At 41.1% G+C, this 18,053-nt stretch overlaps 1 protein-coding gene across 2 annotated transcripts; it reads right to left on the reverse strand.

The window, feature by feature from the left end:
• Nucleotides 1–924: 924 nt before the first annotated feature.
• LOC135541913 (ras-related protein rab7-like) lies at nt 925–17,528 on the reverse strand. 2 transcript variants are annotated; one of them, XM_064968408.1, is made up of 7 exons: nt 17,191–17,528; nt 11,912–12,126; nt 8,919–8,981; nt 8,169–8,295; nt 3,173–3,391; nt 2,822–2,950; nt 925–2,371 (listed from the first exon to the last, which is right to left on the reverse strand). In XM_064968408.1, exons 3-7 carry the CDS (start codon nt 8,969–8,971, stop codon nt 2,276–2,278), a joined length of 624 nt encoding a protein of 207 aa, XP_064824480.1. In that variant the 5' UTR covers nt 8,972–8,981; nt 11,912–12,126; nt 17,191–17,528; the 3' UTR covers nt 925–2,275. The 2 variants fall into 2 exon arrangements, with proteins under 2 accessions (XP_064824480.1, XP_064824479.1); XM_064968407.1 differs by lacking the exon at nt 11,912–12,126.
• Between the last annotated feature and the right edge of the window lie 525 nt (nt 17,529–18,053).

Genomic DNA, 18,053 nt, shown 5'->3' on the forward strand with positions numbered 1-18,053 from the left:
TTAATTCTCTGTACAGGCCAATGATTAAGATGGCAATTCTGATCTAACCATAAATTAATATATTATGCCACTGGCCTGATACGATTGAAGTTCAAGAAGTATACTAGATGTTGCCTATCCCTTTTAGGCTTACATTAACTAGCTAGCTAACTTGGCTGGTTCATTGTTGCAAAGGCGAGGAAGTTAGGCTACCTAGCTAATATGCTTGCCAGCCTATGACAACAAAAACTAAAAGTGTACTGTATGACAGAGCCATAGACAGTATTGCCAACATGAAAAAGAGGAGGATGGCATTGACATTCAACTAGTCTACAAGTAGGGTGAGTCCAAATGTTTTACTTGTGCACGCACACACACACACACAGAAATCAGTACCATGGACAGCCACATGATATTTAGTAACATTGATTGGACTAAATCATTTTTGGTATCTTTAACTTTGTTTTCAGTGTATTAAACTATATATTGCCTTGCTTATATATACTGTATACTGTTGAAATGGTGCTGAAATACAATGCTCCGGTTGCCTTTTTACTGACTTGCGTGTTTCTAAATCAGTAGTTTAGTAAACTGTCTAAAACATTGAACTTCCTTGACCATGTTGCAGGTCATAACGGTTTGTTTCATTCAATATTTGCTTTGTAGATTTCACTGGACAGATGTTGCTCTCTGGTTTTGTGATGAAACAAATGTGGGTAATTTAATCTATTGCACCACTGTGTGACTTTTCTTTTTGTCACAGCCTTATTGTATAGCATGCTGGCATATGAACAAATGGGTTATAGAGCAATCAACACAACTACAGTAGTTTGTAATATGGATTTTTTTACTGGCTTGGCTTCATCGGTGACTTTATCCACACACCCATACTGTTCAACTCACTCACCAGCATTTTAAAACACATGGCAGTAAAACAATCATACATTTTTGTTATATTGAATTACTTTTTATTATCATTACTTTTGAAATCCCAATACTCAACAACTGAATTGGCATAGCACTGATTATTTCGTGAAGAAGAGGAGTAATACCAGGGCAAATCCTTGGACTGTTTCTTTGTGATTGATAGAAATAACATCCAATTGTTTAATCTCTCATCTTTTCCCCACTGTTCCTGTTATACCCACACTCAATAGTAGTACACAATCTGTTAAAAAGTCATATTAAGCACTTATTAACAAACTCTTGCCAACCTGAGCTACCAGCAGAAAGGAAGATACAGTATAGACAATACAGGCATAACAGTGGACAGATGTAGAGGAGCAGAGCTGTAATTGTAGTGTTGAAACACATTGTCTGACAAAGGAAAGGACAAATAGAACATAGTAGTAGCAGTAGTTCTAGGACTATTAATATCTTAATATGAACTTTCTCCATGTCTTCCATTGTGTTTGCATCGTCAGCTTCTCTCTCTTCATCGCCTACTTATGAATATTTCCCCTGCAACATAAGCTACTAAACCAACCAATGCGCGCTCCGAACAAAAGGGAGCCACCTGTGCATTTTTTATAGCATCAACAGGCTTCCTGGGGGTAGTAGAGAAGGATGGTGGGAGCAGTGTTGTTGTTAATGGCTTGTTGTCAGTCAAGCCCAAATAAGAGTTTATAACAAAACATATCAGCAAAACCACAGTGCAAAACCAAGTATAAGCTTCCGATTGGCTTAAGACTTAACATCGACAGCCAATACGAACAAAAAAATTATAGCACAGCTAATTATTTGTCAACAGTAAGTTAGGCAATATAGAACTTCAAGTCAAAACAAAACAATTATGAAGAACAGAAAATACAGAGGATTAAACGTTTCAGGACAATGAGACAAATATATCATCATCATAATCTCATGTCAAGAAGCTTCAGCCATCACTTTAGAGTTCTCCACTGCACTCCTAGGACATGGCTCCATCTGGACCCCCCAATGTGAGAGACAGAGAGGGGACACAGTCAGACAGGGTGGGCCAGGCTGTGGGTTCACTCATGGTATGGATTCAGGAACGGGCATGAATAGTGGAGTCTACAGGGGTGTACCAATTCTTCTCTAACGGCATTGGATTCATCAAGATGTGTATGTGTGGGAGTGAATGAATGTGTGTTAAAGGTGTATGTATACACCCATCATGGGCAGTACATGTAAATAACTGGACACTTGTTGGGATTCTGGTGGGAGGGCAATGTGACATGGGTGCATGCAGAAACCAGAGAGGCTGTCCTTTCCTTTAGAAAGAGAGAAGGGGTTTGTTCCTGAAAGCCAGACAGAAGATAGTCCATGTTGTGCCTCAGCAGCTGCAGGCCTCTGCTGAAGGCTTTGCTCGATCATTCCTGTCCAGCTTGATGGGTTCCGGGAATTCATTATACAGCTCCACCTCAGTCTCCTGATAAAAATAAAAGAGGGAGAAACAATGAGAAGATGGAGAAACTGGGATCTAAGTTTTGCTCTTCTACTTAAGTAGTCCTCTGAAAGAACAGTCAACAAAACCAAGGCCTGTCTCCCACTTGAATCTTCTCATTATGCCAGACTGGGTTCAAATGCCTTCTGTTTCATTGTTCTGTATATGTCTATATATTTTTGCTGCCCTAGGGATATAATTATTGTTTGGATAACCTTATTTAACTTATGTGTTGATATTTATTGTTTTACTCTTTTTTTGCGCTGCGCACTGAATTATCACAGGGAATTATTGTAATGTTTGTTTATGTGTCAATTAATCCCAAAAGGAATGGGTTGCCAACTGGTGATTTGACACAAAAATAAAATGTCATTCATTCACCAAAATCCCCAATTCCCTCCTGTGAGCTGCCATGATGATCCTGGCCCAACCCACCTGTTTGAGGGCATTGCGTGCGATGGTCTGGAAGGCCTGCTCTACGTTGATGGCCTCCTTAGCACTGGTCTCAAAGTAGGGGATGTTGTCCTTACTCTGACACCATGCCTGAGCTCGCTTGGTCGTCACCTGGGTGTGGAGGGAAAGACATTCACAAACATCAGATGAGATCTATGAGGAGACCCCAATATTGGTGAGAAACACACATTAGATCGTACCCTGCCACTGAGAAACTTTGAATCATATGTATGAAAACTCCACTGTAGATGACATTAGCATTAGGGCCAATGACTGTAGTACTAGAGGTGGTAACATTAGATGTGGTAACGCCTATAGTCATCTGTCACCCACCTGTCTGTTCTCCAGGTCGATTTTGTTGCCTAGCACCACAAAGGGGAAGTTCTCGGGGTCCCTGGGACTGGCCTGGATGAGGAACTCGTCCCTCCAGCTGTCTAGAGTCTTGAAGGTGTTAGGAGCAGTCACATCAAACACCAGCACACAGCAGTCTGCCCCGCGGTAGAACGCCACACCCAGAGACTGGAACCTCTCCTGCCCTGCCGTGTCCCAGATCTGACCATGTGGACAGATGGAGGGAGCGATGGAGGGAAGAAAGGAGGGAGGGAAAACGTGACAGAAGGAAAGAGGGTTAACTATTGCTGGGAAACATGTTTTCTTCTGAACTAAGATCTTAAACTCATCACACTGTCATGTAAACAGACTTGTTTGGTTGCCACTTGAAGTTTGCATCAGTGTTACCAAAAGCGTACTTCATAATTAACTGTTGATCCCCCATCGGTATGACAAGTTGTTTGCATTTCCTTAGTATGTAGCCTAAAGGTTAAGAGTGTTGGGCCAATAACCGAAAGGTTGCTGGTTCAAATCCCCGAGCTGACGAGGTGAAAAATATGTCAACGTGCAATTGAGCAAGGCACTTAACCCTGTAAGTCACTCTGGATAAGAACATCTGCTAAATGACTCAAATGTAAATCAGACAAAACAGGTGTACCCGTTTGGCACTTCTCAGCCTGAAAATGGTGTGTATCTTTGTAATTACAGGGCTCATTTTTAAAAAGTGACCTTGGTCTCAACATTACTCCCTGTCAAAATTAAAGGTATATATAAAAATAAAATGAAGTGCTCCAATGATATGCTGTTTATTAGGGCTGACCTCATTTAGTTGACAGGTCGATTTTTTGGTCAATAGGCTGGTGGTTGACCAACATTTCTTTAGACCGACATTTCTTGAACAATTTAGAATTTTTCTAATGGTGCACAAGATACCTGTCTGATTCGCACCTGTCTCAGTGGACTAATCCATTGCGGAGACCACAGGGATGGCATAGTCTATCACTCCATGTGATACTGAAATTGTATATGGTTATATTATACAAAAATAATGGTGCAACACCAATAAATTGAATATTATTTAGAAAAAATGCACTTTCTCCCGCATTGGATATGGTCGCTGTCCGCGGTTCTGAAAAATAATCTTCAGTATGCCATAGAACTGGTGCCTTTCCCCATGTTAATACATGCATAATTGCAAAGTGAACCAGCATATTGGGATTGAGAACAATGCAGCATAGAAGAGGAAACAGCTCTTGCCTTAGCCTAACTGTCTAAGAAAATTAAGAGTAAACCCCAATTTAATTACAGTTGAAGTCGGAAGTTTACATACACTTGGTTGGCGTCATTAAAACTCGGTTTTTCAACCACTCCACACATTTCTTGTTAACAAAATAGTTTTGGCAACGCGGTTAGGACATCTACTTTGTGCATGCCAAGTAATTTTTCCAACAATTGTTTATAGACAGATTATTTCACTTATAATAATTCACTGTATCACAATTCCAGTGGGCCAGAAGTTTACATACACTAAGTTGACTGTGCCTTTAAACAGCTTGGAAAATTCCTGAAAATTATGTCATGGCTTTAGAAGCTTCTGATAGGCTAATTGACATCATTTGAGTCAATTGGAGGTGTACCTGTGAATGTATTTCAAGGGCCTACCTTCAAACTCACTGCCTCGTTCCTTGACATCATGGGAAAATCAAATGAAATCAGCCAGGACGTCAGAAAAAATTAATTGTAGACCTCCACAAGTCTGGTTCATCCTTGGGAGCAAGTTCCAAACGCCTGAAGGTACCACGTTCATCTGTACAAGCAATAGTACATAAGTATAAACACCATGGGACCATGCAGCCGTCATACCGCTCAGGAAGGAGACACATTGTCTCCTAGAAATGAACATATTATGGTGTGAAAAGTGCAAATCAATCCCAGAACAACAGCAAAGGACCTTGTGAAGATGCTGGAGGAAACGGGTACAAAAGCATCTATATCCACAGTAAAACGAGTCCTATATCGACATAACCTAAAAGGCCGATCAGCAAGGAAGAAGCCACTGCTCCAAAACAACCATAAAAAAGTCAGACTACGGTTTGCAACTGCACATGGAGACAAAGATCATACTTTTTGGAGAAATGTCCTCTGGTCTGATGAAACAAAAATATAACTGTTTGGCCATAATGACCATCGTTATGTTTGGAGGAAAAGAGGGACGCTTGCAAGCCGAAGAACACCATCCCAACCGTGAAGCGCGGGGGTGGCAGCATCCTGTTGTGGGGGTGCTTTGCTTCAGGAGGGACTGGTGCACTTCACAAAATAGATGGCATCACAAGGATATATGGATATGAAGCAACATCTCAAGACATCACTCAGGAAGTTAAAGCTTAGTCGCAAATTGGTCTTCAAATGGACTATGATCCCAAGCATACTTCCAAAGTTGTGGCAAAATGGCTTAAGGACAACAAAATCAAGGTATTGGAGTGGCCATCACAAAGCCCTGACCTCATTCCTATAGAACATTTGTGGGCATAACTGAAAAAGTGTGTGTGAGCAAGGGGGCCTACAAACCTGACTCAGTTACACCAGCTCTGTCAGTAGGAATGGGCCAAAATTCACCCAACTTATTGTGGGAAGATTGTGGAAGTCTTCCCCAAATGTTTGACCCAAGTTAAACAATTTAAAGGCAATGCTACCAAATACTAATTGTGTGTATGTTAACTTCTGACCCACTGGGAATGTGAAAGAAATAAAAGCTGAAAATAAAAAAAAAAAAGCTGAAATAAATCACTCTACTATTATTCTGACATTTCACATTCTTAAAATAAAGTGGTGATCCTAACTGACCTAAGACAAGGAATTTTTACTAGGATTAAATGTCAGGAATTGTGAAAAACCGAGTTTAAATGTACTTGGCTAAGGTGTATGTAAACTTCCGACTTCAACTGTATGTATTCCTCTTGTCCAGATGGAATAAGGCAGTGTGCAGTACGATGGTGATTGCATCATCTGTGATCTATTGTTATATTGTATTGCAGGTAAAAATGACTACGACAGAGGGCTGCCTCGCTTCTAGTTTTTAAGATTTTATTTTTGTTCAACAAGCATTTTGCTACACTTCTACACTCTTTAAATGCAAGAGAAAGACCATAATGTCTTATTCCAGCCCAGACACAATTTAGATTTTAGCCACTAGATGGCAGTGTATGTGCAAAGTTTTAGACTTATCCAATGAACCATTGCATATCTGTTCAGAATGTGCCTAATTGGTTTAATAAAACATTTTCAAGTTCATAATTGTGCACTATCCTCAAACAATAGCATGCTATTCTTTCACTGTAATAGCTACTGTAAATTTGACAGTGCAGTTTAACAAATATTTAAGCTTTCTGCCCATATCAGATATTTCTATGTCCTGGGAACTTTTGTTACTTAGCCTATATTAGCTCCACCGTCCGCAGGGGAGACACCGATCCTGTGTAGGTTTACTAGCCTTTCAAAGCACTTCATGACACAAGTGAGTGGTAAGGGGCGGTAGTCAGTTAGTTCAGTTACCTTTGCTTTATTGGGTACAGGAACAATAGTGGACATGTTGAAGCAAGTGGGGACAGCAGACTGAGATAGGGACAGATTGAATATGTCCGTAAACACTCCAGCCAACTGGTCTGCGCACGCTCTGAGGATGCCGCCTGGGCTGGCTGTCTTGCAAAGGTTAATACACTTAAAATGTGGTGGTTCGCACTTTCAGTTATCACAAATGCTGCCATCTATACACGGTTTTTGGTTTGGATAGGTTTTAATCGCCACAATGGGAACAACATCCCCTATACACTTCCTGATGAACTCAGTCACTGTATCAATATATACATCAATGTTATTCTCAGAGGCAACCTGTAACATGTCCCAGTCCACGTGATCAAAACAGTCTTGAAGCATGGATTCCGATTGGTCAAACCAGCCTAGAATAGACCTTAGCATGGGTACTTCCTGTTTGAGTTTCTGCCTATAGGAAGGGAGGAGAAAAATGGAGTCGTGCTCTGATTTGCCAAAGGGAGGATGGAGGAGGACCTTGTAGCCTTCCCAGAAGGGAGAGTAACAATGGTTAAGAGTTTTTGAAGCACAAGTACTGCAGGTGATGTGTTGATATAACTTTGGTAGCGTTTTCCTTAGATTTGCTTTACTGAAGTCTCCAGCTTTAATAAATGCAGCTTCAGGATATGCAGTTTACACAAGGTCCAGTGTAGTTCCTTGAGAGCTGTCGTGGTATCGAATTGTAGATATACACACGGCTGTGACGATAACCCGAAGAAAATTCTGTATGGAGGTAATGCGGTCGACATTTGATTGTGACGTATTTCAGGTCGGGTGAACAAAAGAACTTAAGTTCCTGTACGTTACCACAATCACACCATCAGTAGTTAATCATGAAACATACACCTTCGCCTTTCTCGTTCCTGGAGTACTATATTCCTATCTGCATGATGTATTGAAAACCCAGCTGGGTGTATGGACGGGGACAGTATATCCAGAGAGAGCCACGATTCTGTGAAACAGAGTATGTTACAGTCCCTGATGTCTCTATGGAAGTAGATTCTTTATTTTCTCCACAGACTGAACATTGGTGACTAGTATACTCGGAAGCGGTGAATAGTGTGCACACCTCCTGAGTCGGACTAAAAGTCCACTCCGAATACCTCTTCTACGCCGGCGGCGTCTTGGAACTGCCTCTGGGATAAGTTAAAATGCCTTGGATGGTACGAACAAAAGATACAATTCAGGAATGCTGGGGAGTTACCGCCTCTCTGATATCAAAAAGTTATTTCCGGCTGTATGTAATAATGCAAAGAAAGTTTTGGGCTAATAACGTGAGAAAGAACATTATAAAATCAAAATACTGCAAAGTTGCTTCGGAGCCTGAAAAAAGGCGGCCATGTCTATCGACGCCATCTTTATTATTGGATATTGTGGCTGTGATAGTGGTGCTGTAGCCACGTTTCTGTACCTGCATTGTGACGAGCCGATCGTCCACCATCACCTCCTTGGTCAGGAAGTCAGCTCCTATTGTGGCTTTGTACTGGTTACTGAACTTCCTATTCACATACTGGTTCATCAGGGAGGTCTTCCCAACTCTGAGAAGGAGAGAGATATGAAGGGAAAGAGAGGTGGACAACAAGCAGGGGAAAGAAAGGTGTTAAAAGATAATTATTCATCTATTTACATGGCTGCATTATTCCATCTATCCATTCAGTCCTAACGGTGAAAGAGGAACCATGGCCAATGGCTCATGAGCCAAACTCAATGAGGAGCAGAGAGAGATCAGACACCATTAAACCCCATTAGAGGTGCTCTGATGCAATACTGTGGACACTCACCCTTTAAGCCCCCTATGCTCCTTTGAGACCCCTCTTTCAAAGTCACTGAGCGCTCTAATTCTAGCCATGTTAGCCAAAATAATGGGCAACTGGGCATTTGTATACATGACCGTAAGCATGACGGGATGTTTTAATTGCTTAATTAACTCAGGAACCACACCTGTGTGGAAGCACCTGCTTTCAATATACTTTGTACCCCTCACTTACTATAGTGTTTTCTTTATTTTGGCAGTTATGACTGTACAGGAAGACAGTACAGGAAGACTGTAGTAGACTGCAGTTTCTAATGAATCTGGAATATTCAAACAGCAGTCTATTATCAAAGTGGAAAACGAAACACTGGTCAAACAGGAAGAGAACACAAATACTCGGTGACTAACCCAGAATCCCCAAGGATGATGACTTTCAGGAGCACTTTCTTCCTGGACGTCATTCTGCCGTGTCTGAGGAGAGACCACACACACAAAATCAGGGTTGAGTCTCAATCTCTCCTTCCTCCTGAAGTGTGCACTCGTTCACTACTCCCTAAACATTTAAAAGCATTGTATTGATGTAGGCCAAGAGGGAGTTTCCATTTACCAGTAATTTCCTTTCAAATCCATACTTTGGGAGAAAGTTGATTATTTGGATGCAACCCAGGACTTGGACTATGCACGCATGCACACGAGATGATTTAATAAGGCCCGCCATGATGTCTTAGTTTAAAAATGATATATTTTTTTTGTATAATTAGTTTCTTCCAAATGACTAAAACCAAATCGAAACTGTGTAGACATTATAATGTATCTTCAATGTGTCCAACTCGCTAACAATCATCAAAACTAAAGCTAGACAGTAAGGGAGCATCTGAAATTCCAGAAATGATGGATAGCGGATCATTATTTGCACATTTTGACGGCGAGGAAATAACACATTTTCAGCGTGGCCCTACCGGGGTCCAGACCATGGTGAAGACTAAACGGGCCCCAGGGGGGAATTAGTTTGACACCCCTACCCTACCTAAACACAAAAATATGCACACACCTGGAAAAAGTAGTTCTTGCAAGTATATTGACCTGATTTCTCTAGACATTTTATATTTTTCAAATAGTTTCAAACTGATCGCTGGGGTTGAAATCCATAGCTCCGCACCATGAGCGTCAGAAAATGCTATAATGTGTGTGATTTAGCACTGTGTGTACTGTAGAGAGAGTGCTATTCCACTGGGCATCAGACTTAAACTCTTCATTCCAGTCATGTGTTCCCTAATCTCTCTCACACACACACACACACACACACACGTCTGAGGACTAGATCGTGTTTCACATCAGAGGCGAGAGAACGACAACCATAAAACTCTACTCTTTCCCAATCACTTCCAGGGTGGCCGTTCCCAAACTCCAGTTTTAATAAGTGATTAGGCTTCAATACTAATGGCAAACATCCTAACTTTGAGGGCACATTCTCTCAATGGAGAAACCTAGGTGAGATCTCTCACCAAGGCACACACACCTGGTGCAGTGTCATGGGAACGAACCCAGCCCAGTCCTATCTGGCACTGACTGAGATAAAGGATAATAGAAAAGCCCCCCCAATGTTATACTGAAACAATGACGAGAGTGACCCATTCAAATCCATATTGTGTTTATCATGGGAAACAACAATGCAACAGCCAGGCCAACAGTCAGATTAACGAGTACAACAGCTTTTGTCCGGCCTATTACCATCAAGATATATGTCCGTCTAAACAAAGAGAGTAACTTGCCAGTTAGTAAGGAGGATAGGCCACCGCTACACAATGCCCAACATTCCCCTGCATGTACTATCCATTAGGCTTGGGCGGTATCCAGACTGTCATACCAACCTGGTGCCATGCCGGGATATTCGGTAATACTGGCACTGGACACAAGGGGCACTACTTTCAGACCACACAGCCTCGAATACGTGGGTTAACAATGCTAACAAATACGTATACAATCCCATAGAGAACTCTAGCTAAATGCTAACGAGGACAATGTGAACATTTCATACAGTCTCTGACAAACTATTTGCAGGTAGAGATGGGCATGAGTAATTGAGTACTCAAGTACTTTGTACGGATGTCAAATCTCGATCTTTAACCAGAGATTTTTTTTTATCCAATACTGTAAAACTATTTGGTGGAATGTGATTTGTGGCTGGCCGAACAGGCAAGTGAAATTGTCTTGACAACAATAATTTGCTTTGACTCTAGTGTTCCATTTGTACATGTGCATTGGCAGGGCACAACAAAAATGAAAACAAGTCAAACATCACACCATTCTTTCCCCTAAATTCTCTTTCCCCTCTGTGTCTCATTCACTCACGTGTGCTGAGTACGCACACAAGCTCCCGTTAGGCCAACAGAAATAAATGCCTATAAAAACATATTTAACTAATGGGATACAGGAGCAACATTCCTTGCCAAAAAAAACAGTTTCATCACAAATTCAAAATGGGCTGGTTGATTGAAGTAGAAAATGTGTTCCAGCAACAAGCTGCAATTTTTGAATAATTGCATTCCATCTATTTTCCTCTTAAGCTACTTTGCAAACTGCTAGTGCCATCTAGAATTGGTTAGCCTAGGCGAATAACCAACCTAAACATAGACCGGTTCCACACTAAAAATATGCAAAAACATTAGTTTGATAAAGACAGAGCATATTTTCATCAGAATCATTAAGCCTGGGCCTACTCACCAAGCAGATGTCCTGGCCATAATTCATCCCCATGCAGTGTTCAATGTGGAATCGTTCATCCATTTTGAAAATTCCAAAGAACAGGCAGAATAAACTAAATCAAATATCTGTATATTGAAAAGACAAATTCTGGTTTGTATCACTGAAGAAAAATTGTCTTTCAACTCGCTAAATTGAGAGCCGTTTTAAATGATCACAGAGAATAACTGTTCCAGGCACGAGATAAGCATCACTTTGCACTGGAAACTTTTTTTATTAGGAAAAATATTCTGGTCAATTTAATTCTGCTATATTACATCATATGTTTTTACTATAAAATAGCTGTGACTTGACTGTGACAAGGGCTCAGGAAAAAAATAAATTAACAAAACAAGGCTATGCCACATAGTCCTCTACAAACAAGCGCCACTGCTGAGGTTGCTGCCTTTTTGAAGATAGTGTTCCACGATATACCCTACCGGTCAAAAGTTTTAGAACACCTACTCTTTCAAGGGTTTTTCTCTATTTTTACAATTTTCTACATTGTAGAAACTATAAAATAACACATATGGAATCATGTAGTAACCAAAAAAGTGTGAAACAAATCAAAATATATTTAATATTTGAGATCCTTCAAAAAGCCACCCTTTGCTTTGATGACAGCTTTGCACTCTTGGCATTCTCTCAACCAGCTTCACCTGGAATGCTTTTCCAACAGTCTTGAAGGATTTCCCACATATGCTGAGCACTTGTTGGCTGCTTTTCCTTCACTCTGCGGTCCAACTCATCCCAAACCATCTCAATTGGCTTGAGGTCAGGTGATTGTGGAGGCCAGGTTATCTGATGCAGCACTCCATCACTCCCCATGGTCAAATAGCCCTTACACGGCCTGGAGGTGTGTTGGGTCATTGTCCTGTTGAAAAACAGATGATATGGGATGGTGTGTCGCTGCAGAATGCTGTGGGATGGTGTGTAGCCATGCTGGTTAAGTGTGCCTTGAATTCTAAATAAATCAGTGTCACCAGCAAAGTACCCCCACACTATCACACCTCCTCCTCCATGCTTCCCAGTGGGAACCACACATGCGGAGCTCATCTGTTCACCTACTCTGCATCTCACAATTTACCAGATTGACTGACCTTCATGTCTTAAAGTAATGATGGACTGTCATTTCTTGCTTTTTGAGCTGTTCTTGCCATATTATAAACTTTGTCTTTTACCAAATAGGGCTATCTTCTGTATACCCCCCTAACTTGTCACAACACAACTGATTGGCTCAAACACATTAAGAAGTAAACAAAATAACTTAAGACACACCTGTCAATTAAAATGCATTCCAGGTGACTACCTCATGAAGCTGGTTGAGAGAATGCTAAGATGTAGAAAATATTAAAAATAAAGAAAACCCCAGAAATTAGTAGGTGTCAAAACTTTTGACTGGTACTGTATATGTATATGTACACTACCGTTCAAAAGTTTGGGGTCACTTAGAAATTTCCTTGTTTTCGAAAGAAAAACGTTTTTTTTTTTGTCCATTAAAATATCAACATTGATCAGAAAGAGGATGTAGACATTCTTAATGTTGTAAATGACTATTGTAGCTGGAAACGGCAGATTTTTTATGGAATATCTACATAGGAGTACAGAGGCCCATTATCAGCAACCATCACTCCTGTGTTCCAATGGCATGTTGTGTTAGCAGATCCAAGTTTATAATTTTAAAAGGCTAATTGATCATTAGAAATCCCTTTTAGAAATATGTTAGCACAGCTGAAAACTGTTGTTCTGATTAAAGAAGCAATACAACTGGCCTTCTTTAGACTAGTTGAGTATCTGTAGCATCAGCATTTGTGGGTTTGATTACAGGCTCAAAATGGCCAGAAACAAAATACCTTTATTCTGAAACTCATCAGTCTATTCTTGCCAAGAAACTGAAGATCTCGTACAGCGCTGTGTGCTACTCCCTTCACAGAACAGCGCAAACTGGCTCTAACCAGAATAGAAAGAGGAGTGGGAGGCCCCGGTGCACAACTGAGCAAGAGAACAAGTACATGAGAGTGCCTAATTTGCAAAACAGATGCCTCACAAGTGCTCAACTGGCAGCTTTATTAAATAGTACCCGCAAAATACCAGCCTCAACGTCAACAGTGAAGAGGCGACTTCGAGATGCTGGCCTTCTAAACGGTATACACCGGTATAACGCCCAAGCCCACCATCCATCCACAGCCCTCACTCCACTCACCCTTAATTAAGTGAAACACAGGGATGTCCCATCTGGCCAAAGCCTGACACTTCTCTCCATTTTCAGAGCTGATACTTGTAAAAAAAAAAAAAAAGGTTCCAAAATAACAACACTTACACAACCCCCTGGACAGTGGTCACGGTCTTTCTCTCTCTCTCTGTGTGTGTTGTCCCAGCTGTGGCTCTCTGGGGTCAGAGCCTATAAACAGGGTAAGTGACCCTTCGTGTCCAGGCCCTGTGATCCACTCTTAGTCTCGGTCTGTGAACAAGCCATAGCCATTAACAAGCCATGTGTTTCTATTGATAAACTACTAACTAGGCCTCTGGATCTGTACTCATTATACAACCCATAGGCGACCGCCAGCAGACATCTAACTACAGACAACGGCTCCACCTGTGAGACTTTTAAAGATTGTTTCACCATACTCATAAATCCAACATTAATATGATAATGACAAAAGGTGGCTATATTTACAAACAGTCTTAACTTACATCACTGCACAGACATCAGAGTTGGCCAAGCACTCTAGTTCTCCTCTGAGTACAAGAACCCCTTCAGTGCTACTGCTCTGCTCTCCATTAACTAGTGAAGTGTGGTGAGGTAGGGGCCATTTTTGAATACTTTGATGAAAATCCTCGCTTTCTGGCTTCTTTGAAGAACTCATTGGCTATCCAACACTTATGACCTGTGTTTACCCGAAGGAAACAAGGAATAAAGAGCAAACTTTTAAAGCATTCGAACTGGGCCAGTGTATTGACTCTGGAGCGTGGAGAACAGCCCTTCAGGGTGGCCCACTGGGCATGCCAACACCATAGTCTCGTACATGACTACCAGAGAAGACTACTGACCACAACTCAGAGAGGCTAGGGGTCAGGTAGCCAGGGTCAGGTAGTATGTATAGAGATTCTCCATAACGTGAAGAATGGATTCCTAAAATACTGGGTTGATCGTCTGACTGTCATCACTAGACAAGGCAGTGAATCACGGTTATATTTCACATTTCATTGTCATTAATATAGTATGCATTGTTCTCTTCTGGGAGTAGCATGACATCATGCATAACATGATGACTCCAGCAAATCCCAAACAGTGTTCTTTGGTTATGGTCTGATGCCCTCTGTCCATGATGTTGGATTCTAAACACTGCACAGGGAGGGAGAGGTGGAGAGACAGCTGGGACCAGTCACTTCAATGATTTGTATGCACATACAGTGGGGCAAAAAAGTATTTAGTCAGCCACCAATTGTGCAAGTTCTCCCACTTAAAAAGATGAGAGAGGCCTGTAATTTTCATCATAGGTACACTTCAACTATGACAGACAAAATGAGAAAAAAAATCCAGAAAATCACATTGTACGATTTTTAATTAATTTATTTGCAAATTATGGTGGAAAATAAGTATTTGGTCAATAACAAAATTTTATCTCAATACTTTGTTAAATACCCTTTGTTGGCAATGACAGAGGTCAAACGTTTTCTGCAAGTCTTCACAAGGTTCACACACTGTTGCTGGTATTTTGGCCCATTCCTCCATGCAGATCTCCTCTAGAGCAGGGATGTTTTGGGGCTGTTGCTGGGCAACACAGACTTTCAACTCCCTCCAAAGATTTTCTATGGGGTTGAGATCTGGAGACTGGCTAGGCCACTCCAGGACCTTGAAATGCTTCTTACGAAGCCACTCCTTCGATGCCGGGTGGTGTGTTTGGGATCATTGTCATTCTGAAAGACCCAGCCACGTTTCTTCTTCAATGCCCTTGCTGATGGAAGGAGGTTTTCACTCAAAATCTCACGATACATGACCCCATTCATGGGTCCCTTTGCAGAAAAACAGCCCCAGAGCATGATGTTTCCACCCCCATGCTTCACAGTAGGTATGGTGTTCTTTGGATGCAACTCAGCATTCTTTGTCCTCCAAACACGACAAGTTTTTACCAAAAAGTTATATTTTGGTTTCATCTGACCATATGACATTCTCCCAATCTTCTTCTGGATCATCCAAATGCTCTCTAGCAAACTTCAGACGGGCCTGGGCATGTACTGGCTTAAGCAGGGGGACACGTCTGGCACTGCAGGATTTGAGTCCCTGGCGGCGTAGTGTGTTACTGATGGTAGGCTTCGTTACTTTGGTCCCAGCTCTCTGCAGGTCATTCACTAGGTCCCCCCGTGTGGTTCTGGGATTTTTGCTCACCGTTCTTGTGGTCATTTTGACCCCACGGGGTGAGATCTTGCGTGGAGCCCCAGATCGAGAGAGATTATCAGTGGTCTTGTATGTCTTCCATTTCCTAATAATTGCTTCCACAGTTGATTTCTTCAAACCAAGCTGCTTACCTATTGCAGATTCAGTCTTCCCAGCCTGGTGCAGGTCTACAATTTTGTTTCTGGTGTCCTTTGACAGCTCTTTGGTCTTGGCCATAGTGGAGTTTGGAGTGTGACTGTTTGAGGTTGTGGGCAGGTGTCATTTATACTGATAACAAGTTCAAACAGGTGCCATTAAATACAGGTAACGAGTGGAGGACAGAGGAGCCTCTTAAAGAAGAAGTTACAGGTCTGTGAGAGACAGAAATCTTGCTTGTTTGTAGGTGACCAAATACTTATTTTCCACCATAATTTGCAAATAAATTAATTAAAAATCCTACAATGTGATTTTCTGGATTTTTTCCCCTCATTTTGTCTGTCATAGTTGAAGTGTACCTATAATGAAAATTACAGGCCTTTCATCTTTTTAAGTGGGAGAACTTGCACAATTGGTGGCTGACTAAATACTTTTTTGCCCCACTGTACACCCAGATACAGCGGCACATTCAGACACAAACAAAGTCTAAATATAGGCTAGATGTGTTGTGCATAAATAACCCTGATGAGATTAACTCATTTCCAAACATGTCACATACTTAACACCCTCAATGCTACCAGGTTGACAGCTGCACCTGAGTCCCTGCTAGTGTGACTCCCGCAGCTGGAGATACTGTGAGTGTGACACAGTGATGCTCTAACGAGTGGAAAGGTCATCTCTATGCTGACAAAATGTCTAGCTGGAAAGCACAGTATCATGCCTACGTTGTAGTGGAACTATAACCAACACTGTAACTGAATATAACCAACATACAAATGAATAGTTGTCATAATATAAACCAGTATAATTGTTAAATTGTATTTATAGGAATCCTACTGTAAAAAGTTAGTTGTTACTGTAACAACCCCAGTCCTCGCCTAATCTGCAACCCATGACACTGCATTATAGAAGTCAGATCACATGGGAGAAAGATTTCCACAAGCTCAGGACCGACAAGACGTTTGTTTTACAATCGACTCACTGGGATCCTACGTGTGACATATCTAACAAACAATGCATGAATCAATCTTTTGTACAAATAAATGATATGTAATGTTCCATAAAATGTTGTTTTTAAACATGGAAGCTTAGCTATTTGGAATGTCCTGAACCTTCAATTTTCGGCGTCGTTGTTGTTCAAACTCCATTTCAAGTGGTTATTAATGGACAACAGAAAATATTTTCGGTCATGTCCACATTAGAACGCAATGTTCACTCCGTCGGAGCTGACAGGAGGCCCACGGCTACACCGTCCCCGACCTATTGCTCAATTCGTCTGCAAGAGGCCGCCCCACTGTGACGGTCGCCCATTTCTTGTTTAGACCATGAACAAAAGCTTTCCGTATGAAATAATGTTATATTATGTCGCAGTCATTAGCTAGTTAATTACATCTCAGAGCTTACCTTCAACTTCCAACACACCAGACCGCTGTATCGACTCAGGTGAGCCTCTTGTTGAATTTGAATAACTGTCACGAGCAAAATAGATAGCTAGTTAATGCGTTAGCTAAATTACCCAGTTAAAATGCTAATGTATCAAGTTGGTTTCTGCAGCTTGAGATGCTTATCTCTCTTTGATATTCAGATTCCCCGATTAGTATTTTCAGATTCCCTTCACATTAGTGTAAATACGTATAATTTGCTATATAATTTTTGTTCAGATCTTGTTGTCTTGTCTTTTGCCCTGGTTTCTTTTCGCGACTGATTTTTTTCTCTCTCACTTCCTCCAAAACAACTAGTCTTGCGTCACCGCGCTGTAACGTAATCACGCACAAACAGGATACACCACGCCCACTTACTGCACCAGAGATGGATCTGTAGTAAGTTTGTAAAATCCTTGTTTTTTTTATTGTACAAATTAATCTATTCTTAAAGTTCTCCAAATTGCAATAGCACATTTGCTCTGATATAACATGCCAGGCTAAAGAACACCATGAGCAGTAGGAGAGAAGCAGACAGCACCTAAACATGTTTTTATGGAAGATACATTTTGTTTTGGAAAAAAGAACATCATACCTGGCATGACTGTCTATGTTCCATAAAACAATGGCGTATTATGTTACCCAAAGCAGACTGTCTCGAAACATACCACACATTTGCAGTCTATAGTCCATAGCATAATATCTCCCCTAGCCTAATATCTGGAAGAGTATTTAGTTTTTTATGTTTTAATGTTTATGTAGCCTAATATCTGGAAATGTATTTTGTTTTTTATGTAGGGCTGAAAATGTAATTTAGGATCGTTATTGGTTATTATCACATTTCTG

Source organism: Oncorhynchus masou, chromosome 6 (genome assembly GCF_036934945.1).
Source record: "Oncorhynchus masou masou isolate Uvic2021 chromosome 6, UVic_Omas_1.1, whole genome shotgun sequence".
NCBI lineage: Eukaryota > Metazoa > Chordata > Actinopteri > Salmoniformes > Salmonidae > Oncorhynchus > Oncorhynchus masou.